The sequence below is a fragment of the Lithobates pipiens genome, unplaced genomic scaffold, assembly GCF_037356315.1.
Source record: "Lithobates pipiens isolate NorthernLeopardFrog02 unplaced genomic scaffold, aLitPip1_a1.2 Scaffold_18, whole genome shotgun sequence".
Lineage (NCBI taxonomy): Eukaryota > Metazoa > Chordata > Amphibia > Anura > Ranidae > Lithobates > Lithobates pipiens.
Window position 1 is genome coordinate 582,126,468 of NW_027507758.1, and position 20,134 is coordinate 582,146,601.

The 20,134-nt window shown below is 45.3% G+C and overlaps 1 protein-coding gene across 5 annotated transcripts in view; it reads right to left on the reverse strand.

Annotated features, from left to right (window-relative positions):
• Positions 1-594: 594 nt before the first annotated feature.
• DTNB (dystrobrevin beta) overlaps positions 595-20,134 on the reverse strand; it is a 239,843-nt gene continuing 220,303 nt past the window's right edge. For 4 of the 5 annotated variants that reach the window (XM_077489116.1, XM_077489117.1, XM_077489113.1 and 1 more), the window contains 5 exons: positions 11,383-11,539; positions 6,571-6,660; positions 4,181-4,234; positions 4,058-4,088; positions 595-1,004 (listed from right to left, as the gene is read on the reverse strand). In XM_077489116.1, coding sequence (XP_077345242.1) covers positions 4,063-4,088; positions 4,181-4,234; positions 6,571-6,660; positions 11,383-11,539 — 327 coding nt within the window. In that variant the 3' untranslated portion in view covers positions 595-1,004; positions 4,058-4,062. Of the gene's footprint in view, positions 1,005-4,057; positions 4,094-4,180; positions 4,235-6,570; positions 6,661-11,382; positions 11,540-20,134 lie in introns of all 5 variants that reach the window. The other variant, XM_077489114.1, reaches the window with a different exon arrangement.

The following is a 20,134-nucleotide window of genomic DNA, read 5'->3' on the forward strand; positions in this document are numbered from 1 at the left end:
TAGGCCCCTTAGTACCAATTGAGCATCGTTTAGATGCCACGGCCTACCTGAGTATTGTTGCTGACCATGTCCATCCCTTTATGACTACAGTGTACCATCTTCTGATGGCTCCTTCCAGCAGGATAATGTACCATGTCACAAAGCTCAAATCATCTCACCACTGGTTTCTTGAACATGACAATGAGGTCACTGTACTCCAATGGTCTCCACACTCACCAGATTAAACCACACTCCATCCAATAGAACACCTTTGGGATGTGGTGGACAAATCTGCAGCAACTGCGTGATGCTATCATGTCAACATGGACCAAAATCTCTGAGGAATGTTCCCAACACCTTGTTGCCACAAAGAATTAAGGCAGTTCTGAAGGCAAAAGGGGGTCCAACCCGGTACTAGCAACATGTACCTAATAAAATTGCCGGCGATCGTAGATGGCAAATCAGTCATCATTGTCAAGTTATCAAATGCATCCTGAAGCTGCTAAATCCAGCCTGGCCACCTAGGCTTCAATCCGATGACCTCATAAAACACTTGGCAGTTTGGTGATACAGTATGACATCATAATGACACCGTATAGGCAGGACACCCAGAGATCTGACAGACAGACACATTTATTATTATGTAAACATTTGGACATGAAATGTACCACATTCTGCAGAGCAGACGCACACACCCACATAGGATATACCATGATACACCTACAGCTTTTCCCGTGTGCGCAGGATCATGTGTTCCAATGTTAGCAGGACCTGCAGCTGGGGGGCGGAGTCACAGTGTCCCCCGGCCTCTTCACCCATGACGAGTGCGCACACACACACACACATACACACGCTCAGTCCCATCCAGCGTCTGCAAGACATGATGGTCCATGGCCCAGTAACACGCATGTTTTATGTTACATCGAGCATGCACGAACAAGATTTTCTCGTCACATCTCGGCTGGCTGTGGAAATGCGGCATGGTGGTTTCGAAGAGTACATGGATACGGGAGGGCTCGCTGTGCCTGTTGCAGGAGAGAAAGACACAATTAAGGGGTACCAAAGGAGAAGCGTGCAATACAATAAGCCATTTCTGGGTTGATCCTCCTGTAGTGGTACAGCACTAGCCCCATGCTTCCACTATCACAGCATTAAAGAAAAGCTTAAAGGGTTCAATTTTTTAATTTTTTTTTTTATAAAAACAACAAAAACATGCCTATACTTACCTGCTCTCTGCAATCAATTTGCACAGAGCAGCCCGGGTCCTCTTCTTCTGGAGTGCCCCGCCAGTGGCTCCAGGCCCCTCCTCTTCATCGGGTGCCCTCACAGAAATACACTGTCCCTGGGGGCACCCGTGTGGGCTTGCTCCCGAGTCCCGCTGCTGCATCCATTGACACAGACAGCGGGACTCGGCCCCAGCCCACGCTCCCTTGTCACTGGATTTGATCGACAGCAGCAGAAGCCAATGGCTCCTACTGCTATCAATCTGTCCAATGAGGAAAGAGACAGCTGGAGCCGCTGCGCTCATACACATCGCTGGATTGGATTGGGCTCAGGTAAGAAAGGGGGGGGGATCTGGGGGGAGCTGGAGCATAGAACGCATTAAAGCGGAGTTCCACCCAAAAATGGAACCTCCGCTTTTCGCAATCCTCCCCAACCCCCCGGTGTCACATATGACACCTTTCGGGACGGAGGAGAGAGCAGATACCTGTCTAATACAGATATTTTGCTCCCACTTCCAGGCATAGATAGACGAGCCACCTGCGGGTATCTACGCCACTTCCAGCACCGTCCCAGAAGACAGCAGGGACTAGTGGGATCGTGCAGCATGAGTCGCGCATGCGCAGTAGTGAACCAGGAAGTGAAGCCTTGCGGCTTCACTTGCTGATTCCCTTACCAAAGATGGCGGCGCCTCCACCCGGGAGCAGAGGGACAGATCTGCTTTGGGTGCTGACATCGCGGGCGCCCTGGACATGCCCTTATTTTAAAAGTCAGCAGCTGCAGTATTTGTAGCTGCCGACTTTAAAAAGAAAAAAAAATGTGAAAAACCTTGAGGCTTTACAACCACTTTAAAGGATAACTCCACCTTCTCCCCAAGGGTTAGCTACTTTTAAACAATGCAGACACTGCAGCTTTTCTCATAAAAACAATGAGTGTGCACCAGGTGATTATAATAACCCAGACCCTCCCATTCAGAATCAGTCTCCGTAGTACATGGTTAAAAAACAGCTATTTTTTCAGAGCGGATAAAGTCAAAATATATAAAGCAATAGCAAAAACAACAGTGGAGTTACACTTTAAAGTGGCCCTAAAGTCGATGAATTCATGTTAAGTGCAGCATGCCAAGTAATGTGTCAGTGTAATACTTCCAGGTACATACTGTAGATGCCAGCTTAGAGATGGCACAATCATGCAAATTGTGGCACCTGGTGCTATTCTTGGTTGTGTTCACAAATGTCTGACACAGATCGCCCCCCGCTGCAGGCCTTTGACCTTGTGACCTGTTACTAAGATACAGTGTTAAGTCTGATCACTGGGGAATCATGGAAACTGAGGAAATGCCTTCTCCTGCCTGCAGCAAACTAATGGCATCAACTCGGCTTAGGTAAAGTCTATGGACTGAAGTGCAAAGGCTACTTTTAATGATTTTAAAGTGCTTCTGAAGCCTGAAAGTTTTTTTTACCTTCTATGCATGAAGGTAAAAACTTCCAGTATGCAGCCCCCCCTAATCCTTACCAATCCATCAATGTGCACAAGAGCATCTGCTCTCCTGGGTCTCTGCCTCCTCATTTCCGGAGAGACAGAAGCAGGAACTATTAGCTCCCACTGCTGTCAATCTCAGGCACTGAGGAGGGAGCGGAGGTCGGGCCGAGCCCAGTTTTGTGTGTCTCATGGAGTTAATGGTGTCACACAGGAGCAGGGCTTGGGAGCGAGCACGCACAAGTGTCCCCATAGCAAGTGGCTTGCTGTGGGGGCACTTGCAAAAGAGGAGGGGCCCAAAGTGCTGGCGGGGGGACCTGAGAGGGATCGGGGTTGCTCTGTGCAAAACTATTGCACAGAGCAGGAAAGTATAAGATGTTTGCTATGTAAAAAAAAAAAAATGTACCTTTAATAGAATTTTAAGCTTTCTTGAAAATAATACTGTTGCTGTATATTGCGACATGTCAAGAATGTATTCATGCAAACTTTAAGGTTACTGAAAAGGTAAACATTAAAATAAACCAACCAAACCTTCTGCTGTTCTCACTTCTAACACATATGGCTGTTGTGAACCCAAATGATGGTGTCATGCATCTCATTCATTGCAGAATGAAAAAGAACCCGGGGAGGGGAGCGGTATGGATGGCACCTTTCTTACAGCCTTATAGAAGAAAGTAAAGTGTACTGATATTGTAGGCAATCAGCAGGCAAGTTTAATTTTATCCATTATAACACATGAGCTTTGTCTTTGCACAGGATGGTGACCACAGGCTTTTCAGTAACCAGGGATTACCAGAAATAATATTTGGCCATTAGTCATGATGGATCACAATCTAAATCCTGCCACACAATAGTCATATGTCTACAAGGCATCAAGTTCCCAATGACCCTGGAGGAGAATGCAGAGGACAACAGTCATGACAGGTCAGCTGCTTAATCCTGCTGAAGCATGTCAATGGGGATTATTTACGAAAGGCAAATCCACTTTGCACTACAAGTGCAAACTACTTGAAATTGCACTGAAAGTGCACTTGGAAGTGCAGTCGCTATAGATCTGAAATGAGGGGAAGCTCTGCTGATTTTATCATCCAATCTTGTGCAAGCTAAAATGCTGTTTTTTATTTTCCTTGCATGTCCCCCTCAGAGCTACAGCGACTTTACTTCCAAGTGTACTTTCAAGTGCACTTAGCACTTGTAGTGCAAAGTGGATTTGCCTTTGGTAAATAACCCCCAATGTGATATGTCCACCAACAGGGCATTATGGTAAATATGTATGTGAATTCCTATGATATACACCTGCATCCCTAAAGGGGTCCTCCTCCCCTCCCAAGACTCCTTGTGTCATTTTAACAATTCATCCTGGAACATAGACACTTACTTGAATCACCGTGTTGTTCTGTGGTGGAAACCTAACCTGAGTGATAGAAGAGAAAGGTGACACGTTACACACAGCACAAATCCCCAGGCTGCATATATCTGTCTATAATGAAACCTGTCCCACCTCTATCCTTTCCATTGTGTATCTTCTCCTCTTCCTCGTCAGCTCCCTCCTCAGCTGAAAGAGAAAAGTGATGGCAGTCAATAGCAGACCACTGAGCACACAACCTCTGTTGCCAGACTAATGGCCGTTTGGTGGCGTGACAACTTCCAGATGGTTTGCGGCCTTTGGGAATAGATGACCATCACCTGAAGTTTACATTACCAAGTGCATCATAAACCCAATCCCCACTTACCTCACTGCTGCCCCTACCAAGACTGCCCATGTACCCGTCTTGGATCACTATCTTTCATACTCTCCATACACATAGAAGCTGTAGTGGGTGTCATAAGAGCCTTAGTTGTTTTAACCCCTGCCGCACCAGAAGAGGAATCACCAAAAGAGACACATTCTACATACCTCCCAACTGTCCCTGATTTAGAGGGACTGTCCCTGATTTGGAACAATGTCCCTCTGTCCCTCTTTCCTCCTCATATGTCGCTCATTTTGGTCTGATCTATATAGATGTATATAAAATGCACTTTTTATAGATCAAAAAGCGTTTACCAGAGCTAAACCTTTCATCTGATTTCTAAATTGCTGCATTTGTAAATTCCAAAAGCCAATATGAAGGCATAGTAGTGGTAAAAAAACACATGTGGGTTTAATCATTTTTTTTGTACAATTCTCATTTAAGGGGGCGTGGAAAGGGGTGTGTCCTTGGGAGGTATGCATCCTACTTACTGTAATTTATGTCCCTTGTGCTGTTTATTTGGTTTTTAAATTTAGCTACACTTAAGCAGGCCATAGATATATTGAAATTTGGCCACTTCAGTAGGGACAGGCCAAAATTTTGATCCAGGTAGGGCCTGGCATGTTGGAAAACTTTTGTTGATCAGCAGCTGTAACCGCTGATCAGTGTATTCCGACAGCGGGGCTCCTCCACAAGGTCCCAGCAGGGAGGATTTTTCTATCCACCTCACTTGTGTGGATGAAGAAAACTGTTTTTTTTTCTGATAAGCCTGCTGCATGATCAAAAAATACAAGTCATCTATATGACTACCTTAAATCTTTAAGGCACCTTTACCTATGACACCACCAGCAAAGGCACCATACAGAGCATGTATAGCAGAATGTGGTGGATTATTATTTCAGGTAACTGCAGGCAACAAGTAAAGTCTGCATCAGTGACCAGAAAGCACCACATCTGTTCTACTTTATCATTATTAATGGCTCAGCCCAAGTGATGTGCACTGTAAATGGAGTCTGGTGATCCAAACTGATTGCAGGCTTCTAGAATCTTCATCCTTAAGGTTTTTCCTCTGTCACACTTTTTCAGATCGGAGAGGGTCAGATGTCAGCGGACATGTCAATGCTGACATCCGTTCCTCCATAGACCTCTGTTGAGTGTCCATTCAGATCCGCCTAAAAAACGGACAGGCGGACCTGAACGGATCAACCGTGTGAAAGGGGCCTTAAACTGGCTCTGTCAGGGTCACTTACAAACAAAAAACACCAGCCCTGTAAAAGAAGAGACTGTGTACTTACCTTTTCGGCAGCCCATGTGTTGATATGCTGTTGCTTCACTGCTCCTCAGTCACTGCTGCTATTCAGCACTTCTGGATATGTTAATATATAACCCTCCCACAGCACACAGTGGTTTCTCCCACATGCATCACTACAGGATGTACCAGGCGACGGAAGGAACCACAGTGTATGGCAGGGGGAGCAGGTACTTACCTAGCTGGTGCAGCGGCTGGTGAGCAGCAAAGCGGCAGAATTTTAAGCCTGTGGAAATGTAAACACCAAGCCTCTTCTTTTTATAGGGCTGGGGTTTTTTTTTTGTAGTGACAGGTTCTACTCACAACAGTAAAAGCGCCAATTGTTATAATCTCCATATTATAAAATAAAAAGAAAGACCCAGCCAGGACGGTGAGAGCACCTCAGAATGGCCACAGCATCTCAGCACAGAGATATTACCTCCGGACTCCTTGACAGATAAGTGGTTTAAAACCTGAGCACCCCCTAAACATGGCAAAAAAATTTGGGGGACAGATTGTTTATTTACATAATCCCTTACAGATTCAACAGGCACAGTACTCCTGGTCAGGCCTGCATCCTCTTATCACATGATTCCATGCAACCTATCTCCTGCTCTCTGAGGATTATAAAGGGCAATGCTCAATTACAATTAGGCTTGGTCAGAGATCCTGCTCCTTTCACACTCAAAGGATACCTGGGAATTTAGATGTTTAGTGTGCAAAGAGTAATTAATAAGAAGGATGAGAAGTGAGAGCACTCTGCAGGCAGTCTGCGTCCTCTCCTTCAGTTTTAAGGCAGAATGTTCACATTTGTCTGATTTGTACATTCATGAGGTTACAGGAAGTTAGGTACCTTGCTGACTGGTCACTTACCTGAGTGCAGCTCCTTCACCAGGGAAGACATGGTGTTTGTAATGGAGTCTGCGGCTACTAGTAAGTCGCTACGCAGGTTTCTTCTGGTACCTGGAGTATTAGAGAAGAGGACATGTGACTTCACAGTCTTTGGTCACCCTGTGTAGCCATGTTGGGGACAAACCAATGTCCAATCACACCAAAGCACGGACTAATCAGTGGGGCTGGCTCTAGATTACGAAACCGATTCTCAAATAACAAATGACAATAGACCAATTATAGAAAAGAAATACACATTCTAAAAGGTACAGTGAGGGTAAAAATTATTTGATCCCCTGCTGATTTTGTACATTTGCCCACTGACAAAGAAATGATCAGTCTATAGTTTTAATGGGAGGTTCATTTACAGCAAGAGACAGAACAACAACAAAAATATCCAGAAAAGCATTTAAAAAAAGTTATAAATAGATTTTAATTTTAATGAGTGAAATAAGTATTTGATCCCCCATCAGCAAGATTTCTGGCTCCCAGGTGTCTTCTATACAGGTGATTAGCTGAGATTAGGAGCACTCTCTTAAAGGGAGTGCTCCTAATTTCAGCTTGTTACCTGTATAAAAGACACCTGTTTACAGAAGCAATCATTCAGATTCTAATATCTCCACCATGGCCAAGACTAAAGAGCTGTCCAAGGATGTCAGGGACAAGATTGTAGACCTACACAAGGCTGGAATGGGTTACAAGACCATCGCCAAGCAGCTTGGTGAGAGGGTGACAACAGTTGGTGTGATTATTCGCAAATAGAAGAAACACAAAATAACTGTCAATCTCCATCTGTCATGCAAGATCTCTCCTCGTGGAGTTTCAATGATCACAAGAATGGTAAGGAATCAGCCCAGACTACACAGGAGAACTTTGTCAATGATCTCAAGGCAGCTGGGACTATAGTCACCAAAAAAACAATTGGTAACACACTATGCCGTGATTGAAGGACTGAAATCCTGCGGCGCCCGCAAGGTCCCCCTGCTCAAGAAAGCACATGTACAGGCCCGTCTGAAGTTTGCTAATGAAGATCTGAATGTTTCAAAGGAGAACTGGATGAAAGTGTTGTGGTCAGATGAGACCAAAATCAAGCTCTTTGGCATCAACTCAACTTGCTGTGTTTGGAGGAGGAGGAATGCTGCCTAGGACCCCAAGAACACCATCCACACTATCAAACATGGAGGTGGAAAAAGTATGCTTTGGGGGTGTTTTTCTGCTAAGGGGACAGGACAACTTCACTGCACCAAAATGATGATGGACGGGGCCATGTACCGTCAAATCCTGGGTGAGAACCACCTTCCCTCAGCCAGGGCACTGAAAATTGGTTGTGGATGGGTATCCCAGCATGACAATGGCCCAAAACACACGGGCAAGGCAACAAACGAGTGGCTCAAGAAGAAGCACATTAAGGTTTTAGATTGGCCTAGCCAGTCTCAAAACCTTAATCCCGTAGAAAATATGTGGAGAGAGCTGAAGGTTCAAGTTACCAAACGTCAGCCTCAAAACCTTAATGACTAGGAAAGGATCTGAAAAGAGGAGTGGGACAAAATCCCTCCTGAGATGTGTGTAAACCTGGAGGCCAACTACAAGAAACGTCTGACCTCTGTGATTGCCAACAAGGGTTTTGCCACCAAGTACCAAGTCATGTTTGATTAATTGCTTCTGTGGACAGGTGTCTTTTATACAGGTAACAAGCAAGGCATTAGGAGCACTACCTTTAAGAAAGTGCTCCTAAACTCAGCTCATTACCTGTATAGAAGCACCTGGGAGCCAGAAATCTTGCTGCCTGATAGGGAAACAAATACTTATTTCACTCATTAAAATGCAAATCAATTTATAACTTTTTGAAATGCGTTTTTCTGGATTTTTTGTTGGTATTCTGTCTCTCACTGTTAAGATAAACCTACAACTAAAATTATAGACTGATCATTTCTTTGTCAGTGGGCAAACGTACAAAATCAGCAGGGGATCAAATACTTTTTTCCCTCACTGTAGATGGGCAGTATGGTGGCTGGTTACATCGGCTGGATGCATTGCTTGGTTATGGTGGCTGGTTACATCGGCTGGATGCATTAGTTGGTTATGGTGGCTGGTTACATCGGCTGGATGCATTAGTTGGTTATGGTGGCTGGTTACATCGGCTGGATGCATTAGTTGGTTATGGTGGCTGGTTACATCGGCTGGATGCATTGGTTGGTTATGGTGGCTGGTTACATTGGCTGGATGCATTAGTTGGTTATGGTGGCTGGTTACATCGGCTGGGTGCATTGGTTGGTTATGGTGGATGGTTACATTGGCTGGATGCATTAGTTGGTTATGGTGGCTGGTTACATCGGCTGGATGCATTGGTTGGTTATGGTGGATGGTTACATTGGCTGGATGCATTAGTTGGTTATGGTGGCTGGTTACATCGGTTGGGTGCATTGGTTGGTTATGGTGGCTGGTTACATCGGTTGGGTGCATTGGTTGGTTATGGTGGATGGTTACATTGGCTGGATGCATTAGTTGGTTATGGTGGCTGGTTACATCGGCTGGATGCATTAGTTGGTTATGGTGGCTGGTTACATCGGCTGGATGCATTGGTTGGTTATGGTGGATGGTTAGTAAACTTGCCTTTCAACTGCAATATACTGTATTGTTTATTTGCCCCTATACTACCCCACTGTGTAAATGTGTGCAATATGCAGCACTGAGTCAATGTGCTGGATTACCCACAGAAAAAGCCACATGGCGGTTCTCCACATGATTTGAGGTCACATAACCAAGCAGAGGGGACTCACGGGGAAACACCAGGCCTGTATTATCCTTGCAACACTATGAAGTGGAGAAATGTATCTCTATCACTAGTTGGTCTGCAGCAGGGACATGACAATTTTCACTCCATCTATGGCCATTCCCATTCAACAGAAGTCAATCCAACATTTAACTTCTGTTGAATGGGACTGTTGGAAATTTTTTGTTGACCAGCAGCAAGGCCACCATCAGGGGGGTACAGCCGATACAACTGTAAGGAGCCCAGGGCCCCCCCACCCCCGGGCCAGGAAAAGGCAGGACAGGTGAAGGGGAGCCGTGTTGTGCACTATAGCAGTGGTCATCAACCCTGTTCTCAGGGCCCACTAACAGGCCAGGTTTGCAAGATAACTGAAATACAACACAGGTGATATAATTTGCTGCTCGATGATTGCAGTATTCTAGTCTGCATTTTCCCAAGGTAATACATAAAACCTGGCCTGTTAGTGGGCCCTGAGGACAGGATTGATGACCACTGCACTATAGGAACCATCTTGCAGCTTCTGCTGCTCTGTGTCATTGAGCTCACACATTGAGCTCTTTACTGCCACCTCTGGCTACTATGTGCACCCCTCGGGCTGACATATATACAGGTGTGAGGGGGGCTGACATATGTACAGGTGTGAGGGGGGCTGACATATATACAGGTGTGAGGCAGGTGGCGTATATACATGTGTGAGGGAGGCTGACATATATATACAGGTTTGGGGGGGGCTGACATATATACAGGATTGAGGGGGGGGGCTGACATAAATATACAGGTGTGAGGGGGCTGGCATATATACAGGTGGGGGGCTGAGTGCATACAGGCGAGGTGACCGGTGTGTGAATTCGGTGGGATAGCCAGTGGTTAAGCCCTGGGGAATGTTGGTGGTTAGGCTTGGGGGGGCCTAGGCCTAAAGCTGTATAAGGGGCCCAAAAACGTCTGATGCCTGCTCTGGCCAGCAGCTTAGCATGGGTGGATGGGGAGACCAATTTTTTTTAATCTCCCCCTGGCTTCTAGGCTGTGCGAAAAGCATCCTCTTTCCTATGTTACATATGAGTGTGTTTTTTATTGTTTTTATCTCATTCTAATAAAGTGGTTTATTACTCCCGATTAGGGATGAACTCAAGCATTTTGCATGGTCCATGTGCAGAGCCCGCCAGGAAGTCGGCGCAGCGCTGCGCTAATCACAGGCAGTGAGACACCGCCCCAATGTGAGGCTGCAGAGATCGGGGCAATGTCTCACTACCCGTGATTAACGCAGCGCTGCTCTGACTTACTGGCGGGCTCTGCACGTGGACCATGCGAACACGCCTGAGCTCATCCCTACTCCAGATAGTAGTGTTGAGCCCCCCCCCCCCCCCCCCCCCTTATATTTCTGTCTAGAAGAGAAGACTTTTTCTTATCTATGGATTGATATGTAGCATGGAGGTTATAAGTGTCTTGATTTTCTTACATTGTGGAGCAATGAGGGAAGTTTGCCAAGAGCCACTGCTTGAATTAAACCGTGCAATATCATTTATCTATAATATGAGAGTAGCTACACCAGCACATCTAGGCAACTAAAAGCACAATTAAACCCTTTGTAACTTTCTTCTGCTGTTGGATATAGTCACTATGTTGTCACAGTCATTGTGGGACACTGTTGGTGCTGCAGCTACATGACATATTTAAAGTGGTTGTAAAGCCTTAAGGTTTTTAACCTTAATGCATTCTATGCATGCCTGAGTCAAGCTGTCCACTCACTGTGGCAATAGATGCAGACAGGGCAGCTCAGGAGTGAGCACGCACGGGTGCACCCATGAAAAACGGCTTTTCATGGGGGCACTAGCCGAAGAGGAGGAGCCTGGAGCATCAGCGGAGCATCCCAGGACAAGAGGATGGGGACTCCTCTGTGAAAAACGATTGCACAAAACACGTAAATATAATATGTTTTTTATTTTAATAAGAAACTAAAAAGCTTTAATGTTGCTTTAAGCTTTGTACTAACACTGCATGTAGTTAATAGAGTTAGGACTCACCGTGTGCAAAGGCTTCCTGTACATCGCCCAGCCCCGCTATGGAGTCCTGAGGTACATGGGTAGGAGTGGAACCGGCTGAGGTGGAGCGGACTGGCATAGGCATAGGACGACTGGCACCATGGCTTGGCGAGGAGTGGGGAGAGCCTGCGGCTTGGGCCTGGAATACAAGGAATAACACAGATTGAGCTGTTGCTACTATTAAATTAGTTATTCTCAAGGAGAGTGTTATGCTGGTCCTAATATAGATTTTTCCACGCAAGTTTTATCCTGTGTTGAGCCATGGTGGAGGGTAAATTGTCCATCAATGCCAGCTATTTTGGCCCTTCTAGATAAGAGACCAGTATATAACCTCTCATTTAGATTGTAAGCTCTAACAAGCAGGACCCTCCGACTCCTCTTGTAACAAATTGTATTGCGTTGCGCAAATCGTTGGCACTATATAAATCCTGTATAATAATAATAAGAAATCTGACCAGACATGACCATTTCTAGTCGTCTAACTTCCCCTGCTTCTTAGGTGTTGGCATTCCTTGCTGTGAAGCTGAATGGGCACCATAAAACCAGCATGAGGCCTACAGGACTCAGGAACATGCATACCAGTTGCTTTGTATCTGTGCACTGACAAAGATATGACAGGCTCTCAGGCTCTCTTTAGGTCATTTAATTCAAATCAATATACACATTTAAACATTTAAAGCAACCCTTTCCTTTGCCAATGAATATATAGCGGCCTTGAACCTGAGAGAACCAAGTGGACTTCTTAAATTGACACTAACCCTAAAAAACTGGATGAAGATTGGGAAGTCCTTGCATCAATTTGTACACAGTACAAACAAATAGCAACCACCCCAACCTATAACTTTGCAGCAAGGAGCACATGGAAGGGCGAAGCATTTAAAAAAAAAAAAGAAAAATTGCTAGCCTACTTACCAGCCAGCCTGCAAGAAACCGAATTGTCCTTACAGCTGGAAAAAAATTAAAAATAAAGTCAGCAGCTACAAATACTGTAGCTGCTGACTTTTAATATATGGATACTTACCTGTCCAGGGAGCTCGCGATATTGGCGCCCCCAGCCGATCTTCGCATTGGCTGTCAGGTGCTGCCGCCACCATCTCCGCTAAGGGAAACCGGTAGTGAAGCCTTTTGGCTTCACTGCCAGTTCCCTACTGGCACTGCGCAAAGCACCCTGCGCCTTCTATTTAGCCCGGCAGAGGAGGAGGAAGGAGGAGGAGGGCTGAACTTCTGCAAACGAAACCCTAGGTTTTAAAGCTGGAACTTGGAACATTGTCCCTGGAAGTGGGGACCTGTCCCCATTTCCCTCTCCCCCTTTAAAAGGTGCTAAATGTGGCACTGGAGGGGGGAGGAAGCACAAAAGTTCCACTTTTGGAACTTTGCTTTAAAACCTTGCAAAATATATGAGTAAGCTGCAGGGGCCATGTTACGGCACCCCAGTAAACTGAGGTCCTAACTCTAAAAGTTTTGAGAGTCTCCAGAGTCGGAGCACATAAATATTAATGGATAGATTATGCCTGAAGGGAGCCCACCCCTCCTTAAAAAGTAGGGATAAGCTCAGGCGTGTTCACATGGAACACATGCAGAGCCCGCCATGCGAACACGCCTGAGCTCCTCCCTATTAAAAAGTACAGGGACACACTTGACACCCAGCAATAGCACAATGGCAGCGAAGGTATCCAGTGGGTCCCTTTGCAGTACACTGGGGAGCAGTGATGTGGACTCTATGGCTTACACATATATTTGAAAATGTGTGCAAACTAAACCCCTTGTTTTAATGTGAATTGTTAGAACGGGTTAATTCAGTTTGTTTCAGGTTGGCTGGTAAGTGGCTGGGAATTTTAGTTTGTCATCTATTTGTACACGCTGTGTGGCTGTGAGGAACGCGCTGGTGACCTATATTAGCGTATAGGTCCCATTCTAATGCCTAGTACACACAATAAGAAAATCAGACGACAAATACAGCTTTCAGATCAATCGTTCGATAATCTGATGATTATTATTACACAGCTTTCGAGAGCCGACGACGACAGTTCATGTGAAATTATCCAAAGGACAAGCGCAATATTTTCTTGTATAATAACAGAACAAATGATTTTCATGTAATTGGTATACCGGTAGTATTTGTACGAAAAAAAAAAAATTGTCTGACCAAGACCATGCATGCTCGGAAATTAAAGAACACATTAGATCACCTCCGAAGATTTATTCTGTCATATGAGAATTTTTCTTAACTAGTATTCTATTGTTTTTCAGGAGTTTTGAATGTGAGGTAGAAGAAGTGGTGATCTTTCGTTCTGACACACGCTTATGGACTAGTTATAATATAGTATATGGGACTTGGTTTTACACATGGGTGCAGTTTTTATGATGATGTAAAATTAAAAGAAAAAAAAATATATATATATATATATTCAATTGCAGCCACTGTGCCCATCAAACACTGCCACTGTGCCCATCAAATGCTGCCACTAATTGCAGCCACTATGCCCATCAAACACTGCCACTGTGCCCATCAAATGCTGCCACTAATTGCAGCCACTGTGCCCATTAAACGCTGCCACTGTGCCCATTAAACACTGCCACTATGCCATCAATTGCAGCCACTGTGCCCAAACTATGTCACTGTGCCAAACGCTGCCACTGTGCCCATCATATGCTGCCAGTGTGCCCATCATATGCTGCCAGTCTGCCCATCAAATGCTGCCAGTGACACCCGGCACACACAACCCCCAACCCCCCCGTGGATGGATCGTGGGACACCCCGCTCCCACCCCCGCCGTAGATGGATCGTGGGACACCCTAACCCCCCCCCCCAGGATGGATCACTTACCTTGGTAAGGTGTCCTCTCTTTTCCAGCGTCTCCTCTCCTCAGCTTCCTCCGCTCTGTCCCACTTCCGCCAAAGCGATGAGCATCCAATAGGGACGCTTGGCAAATCAGGAAACAGGTCTCACTGACCTGCCTCCAGATTGGTGGGGAGGCAATGCCGTGTGAAAATAGCAAATATTCATTCGCTATGGTCACCTAATTGGGTGGGATCAGGGCACTCTCTGCGCCCCAAGTCCACCCTTCTTTGAAGCCTGTTAGAGCCTCTGGCTCTAATCAGGTGCTTCAAAAAATACACCCCCTCCTGCCCCCGCCATAGGAGTCCATGCATCCAGTGTCCTGAAAGGGGCCAGGCGCATGGATAGGGAGGCGGCAGCAGGGATGGGGGGCGGTGCCCATGTGCCCACATTACACGGGCTGCCACTGGCCACCACAGGAAGCTGCATTAGAGGGACTTCACTGGCAGACTCAACAGATGTTTGCAAAATCACGTGGCCCACTACAGCCTTCATCCTGAATTGATGCCCCGTACCCTGCAGCAGCCAGCGGGAGGGAGAGGAGAAGAAGCTGTCAGTGCTGCTGGAGGAACACACGGGGAGGCAGTAGGGAAAAGAGATTTACTACAGGAGGGGTGATTGATGTGGTGGGGGGCATTACTAGAACAGATCCCCTGTGGTTCCCCTCTGCAGCAGCTGAAAACTGGTGGGAGGAAGAGAAGATGAAGCCGGGAACCTTGTGCAAAGAAGAAGGGGTGCAATACAGGGATAACTGGGCAGCAGGGGTAAGGGGTAATTTCACTATGGGCAGGGGGTGATCAGTGCAGCAGGGAGGCAATTACAGGAACCAATCCCCTGTATGCATCTCCCTGCAGCAGCCTGATATAGAATTGAAAGTTGATGATTAGAACATCCCATCCTCCTGACGTTCTCCTTTTTCTCAGCTGTCCATGAGGGTCTCTGTACTCCTCGGGGGTGTTGGGTGTCCACCTTCCTACACCCTTCATTTTTTTTTATAGCGGTCTGGGTCAAGCAGAATCTGCTAATTGAATATGAAAAAAAAAATTCAAAGTGCTAACAATAATTTACAAAGCGATCCATAACTCTGCCCCCAGCTACATCACTAACCTAGTCCCAAGATACCAACCAAGCCGCTCTCTTCGGTCGTCCCAACACCTCCTGCTCTCTAGCTCCCTTGTCACCTCCTCCCATGCTCCCCTCCAGGACTTCTACCGGAGCCTCTCCCATTCTTTGGAACTCCCTACCCCAATCTGTCTTACTGTCCCCTAATCTATCCATCTTTAGTCGATCCCTGAAAACCCTTCTCTTTAACCATTTGCCTACAAGGCACTTACACCCCCTTCCTGCCCAGGCCATTTTTCAGCTTTCAGAGCTGTTGCACTCTGAATGACAATTGCGTCGTGCTACGATGTACCCAAACTAATTTTTGTATTATTTTCTTCACACAAATAGGACTTTCTTTTGGTGGTGTTTATCACTGCTGGGTTTTTTATTTTTTACTTAAAAGCGGCACTGGTGAGCCTTGATAGGCGGCACTGGTGAGCGGTACTGATAGACATTGATGGGCGACACTGATAGGCATTGATGGGCAGCACTGATAGGTGGCAATCACTGGCATCGCTAATGGGCACTGATTGGTGGCACTTTTGGGCAGTGGTGGACACTGATTACTGCCACTGGCGGGCGCTTAATTGTAATCAGGGCACTGATGATCAGTGCCCTGATTACATACCTAGCTGTTCCCTGTGAGGAGATGCTGCTGATTAGCTCTTCTCCCACTCTGTCAGTGTGAAGCGAGGCATGCCGGCATCTCTGTGTTTTTATATGACAGGCTGTGATTGGACACAGCCGATCACATGGTTAAAGAGCCGCGGACACGGCTCTTTACAGAGGTTGCGGCGTGTCTTAGTAACATGGCGCGGGCGCGCGAGAGCGGTCATTTGATGGTGGGTGGGCGGCAACTAGTTAAAGATTTTAACTAATACACCGTTTTACTTTCAGCTCATCCCCCACAGCTATTACCTTTTGTATCAATTGACCCTCCCTCCTAGATTGTAAACTCTAATGAGCAGGGCCCTCTGATTCCTCTTGTACCAAATTGTAATGGAAATGTGCATTTTGTTAAGCGCTGTACAAACTCTTGGCGCTATATAAATCCTGTATAATAATAATAATATATTACGTGTATGTTGTTGAGATTTTTGAGTGTACATATACTGCATTGGGCCATGTATATTTTGCCATATGTTTACGTACTTTATCTGTGCAATTATTATTTTAGAGAACTGAACCTTGGAGCCCTCGTGAAAAATGCAAAATGCATAGAGGCCATCACAAGGTTAACGAGGAGCCCCCTGGTACTATTTACAGCATGTTTAAGCTGTTAGAGAGTTTTCTCTAAGGCCCCTTTCACACTGGTGCGGCCGTCGGCGGTAAAGCGCTGCTATTTTTAGCGGCGCTTTACCGTTGTTTTAGCGGTGGTCTGCGGGCACTAGCGGGGTGGCTTTAACCCCCGCTAGCGGCCGAAAAAGGGTTAAAACCGGCGGTATTGCCACGCTGTCCCATTGATTTCAATGGGTAGGAGCGGTTTAGGAGCGGTGAATACACCGCTCCTTCACCGCTTCAAAGATGCGGCTAGCAGGACTTTTTTCACCGTCCTGCCAGCGGACGGTTTTTTCAGGCGCTACGCAGGTGCTATTTTTAGCGCTGTAACACCTGAAAACCGCCCCAGTGTGAAAGGGGCCTAAGGAAACATGGGTTTTTGGTATTTTAATGGCAATATATCTATGTATTTTAAACAGAGATTTTATAATAAAAATTGGTAACAAACTACTGTCTGTGCTCACCAATAAAGTCCAGAGTGTCCACATTTCCCCTTGTTTTTGGGGGTGAGATAATTGGTTTACTTTGGTGGCTGCATTTGTTTTCACCTGGTGATCTGGCCAGCACACCTCCTGTATTGTCTACACTCTGGATGAAAGAGCACAGGGGGCACCTGTGGACAGCAGCATTGTTATTTTGGGGCAAGGGGAGTGTTAGATGGACTAGCAAGTTGACACTAACAAAGTGAAGCCAAATTCAGCTCACACAGCAGTGAGAACAAAGTTTTTTCTTCTTTTTAGGCTAAAGGTTGTGCTATTACACTTGTGTGAAACTATAATACAATGCATAGTTATGGTTAATGTTCAGATTACTGTAAATTGAGGCTTTAAATGGTTACTAGTAATTTCTTTAAGCCATTGTTTATTTGGCCTCTGTATAGTTGGTTAATATACTGCCATCTTGTGGTTACCGCACCATCTTTTTCTGCGTCCAGCCCACTTGTGATGTATTTCCTTTTCCTTCACATTGTCTGTATGGGATAAGAGATGGCCTCTTGTCTCTAGGCCTCGTGTAATCTTCTCGCACCTGGGAACACATTATCGTGTTTTCACCTGCAAACACTGTCTTTCCAATCCTCTGCTACAACTTGTTGTCTGCTGTAATCCGCTGCATTCAATAAAGATCTCCTTGGATGGTATTTGGTGAGTTCAGATATCTCATAAAGGCTGTCCGCGGTGATGATGTCTGCTTATACAGGCCAGGCACAGAGGTCTCAGCATGGGATAAGTCACTATTACAACAGTTGGAGTCAGCAAAAAGTATTTTTTTTTTACGTGAATAAATACAAGCCGATCATTGTGAGCACCCCTGTCAGTGGTAAATGGTTTGTGTCAAAACTCTTAACTGATACATTTGCAGGAGAGCTTGTTCTGTTGAAAAAAGCCTTATGCTGCATACACATGATCAGAAATTCCGCCAGCAAAAGACTGATGAGAGCTTTTGGTCGGAAAATGCGACCATGTGTATGCTGCATCGGACTTTTGCTGGCCAGTAAAAGATTGAGAGCAGGTTCTCAATTTTTCGGTCAGAAAACGTTTTGATCGGAAATTCTGATCGTCTGTAGAAATTCTGACGCACAAAATTCCTATGCATGCTCGGAAACAATTAAACGCATGCTCAGAAGCATTGAACTACATTTTCTCGGCTCGTTGTAGTGTTGTACATCACCGCATTCTTGATGGTCAAAAGTTCAGTGCACTTTTGTGCGACCGTGTGTATGCAAGCCAAGCTTGAGCGGAATTCCGTCAGAAAAATCTTGGATGGTCATGTGTACGCGGCATTAGAGTTATACTAAAGACACACTCTTTAATTTACATTGCCTCTTTTATTTTTGTATTATTTCTGTGGATGATGGCACAAATTATTTTAGGACAAAGTTTACAAAATGGATATACATACCGCTGTTTCCCAGCCTTTCTGCAGGGAAACATAAGCAGGAGGAGCTTCTAGTGCTCTGCTGCTGGTCACATTCAAAAAATAAATAAATCATCCTTTTGCTTTAAGTACACTCACTTTACGTACATACCTGCGAGTGTATGTAAAGTGCCTCTCAAGCTAAAGCTGCAGCTGAGCAATCCGTGCACGGATAGATCGAATTCCCCCCGCTAATTGGAAACACACTCTCTGACCCCATCCCCACTACAGTCCCTGACCCCCCTCTACAGCCCCTGACACCCCAGAAGTGAAAAAGGTATTGCTTCACTTTAAATACATTTTCATTTTACATCCATGCTCTGGTTCCACTGTTTCCTTAAAAGTGGGGTATGCCTGTACTGTATTTGAAATCAAATCCTTTATTTTTAGTGGAAATAACATGGTGTGGAAGTAATTATGCCATTCACAGGCTGTGTCACACCCCTCCAGCCTGTGTCTTCAAATAAGAGGGAGGTGAAGCCTCCATTAACCTACATGTAATATCACGCCCCCATTGTGTTTAGCTGGTTAGTGAGCATGAAAGAGGGAGAGAGTGGGTTGTCATTTACCACTGTGTATACACCCACATATGTAACTCTATAGTCACATGGGCTGCTCAGATGTGATAGGAAGGAGATACTTAGCATAGAAACTCACTGAAATCTGGGCATGAGTTGCCACCAAAGTTGAAAAATCCCTAGCTAAATTGGGGGCAGAAGGTGGAGATAGAGAACAGCAGGATCAACCAGGATTTTTGCAGGATACAGAAAACAAAATCTCATAGAGACCAAGTATGAACAGCATGTAATACGCCATTTACTGATATTTTTTTTTTTTCCCTTCTTCTTTCAAATATATTTATTGAAACAAACAATGGGCGAAAACAGGTCATTACATCCATTTTGTGAGGCCAGTTTAAACAGATGCAGAGTTGACATGTATATCAAAAATCTGTAAAACAGTATATAGATTCCAAACAAACACCCATGAAAAATGTCAATGAAGATTTAAAGAAGAAACTTCTCATCAATTTCTATGGTCAGCTGTCTGTCGGAAATATTGATTGTTTTTTATAATGTGGGTTTAGGGACACTTTAATGGCCTGATCACCAGATGAAAATAAAGACGACTATAAAAGAAAACAAATGCAGCCATCACATCTAAGAATTGGTAAGCTGCAATATAATAAAGGTTTGCTTTGGGGTTTAAAGAGGAAGTAAACTTCCATCTCTAACTAATACCTATTAGGTATGCCTATAAATATCTCCTAAACATGCGCCGTTTAGCAGATATTTACATTACATGTAGCCAGTGACATCACTGGCGCATGCACTCTGAAGGAACGGCCACCCGTGCAGTTCCTTCACAGCCCTGCGTCGTTTACTGGCGGCTCCCGCACGCATGCATTGAAGTGACGTCATCGCCGCTCCGGCCAGTCACAGAGCCGGAGTCCACAAATCCAGAAGCAAAATGAGCGAATATGGAAACTGTCTCCAGCAATGACTTTGTATCGCTGGAAGGCATAATTTTCAGGTAAGTTTAACATAACGTGCTAGTATATCTGTATCTATCTATCTCATCCAGTGTCTATCTATCTAT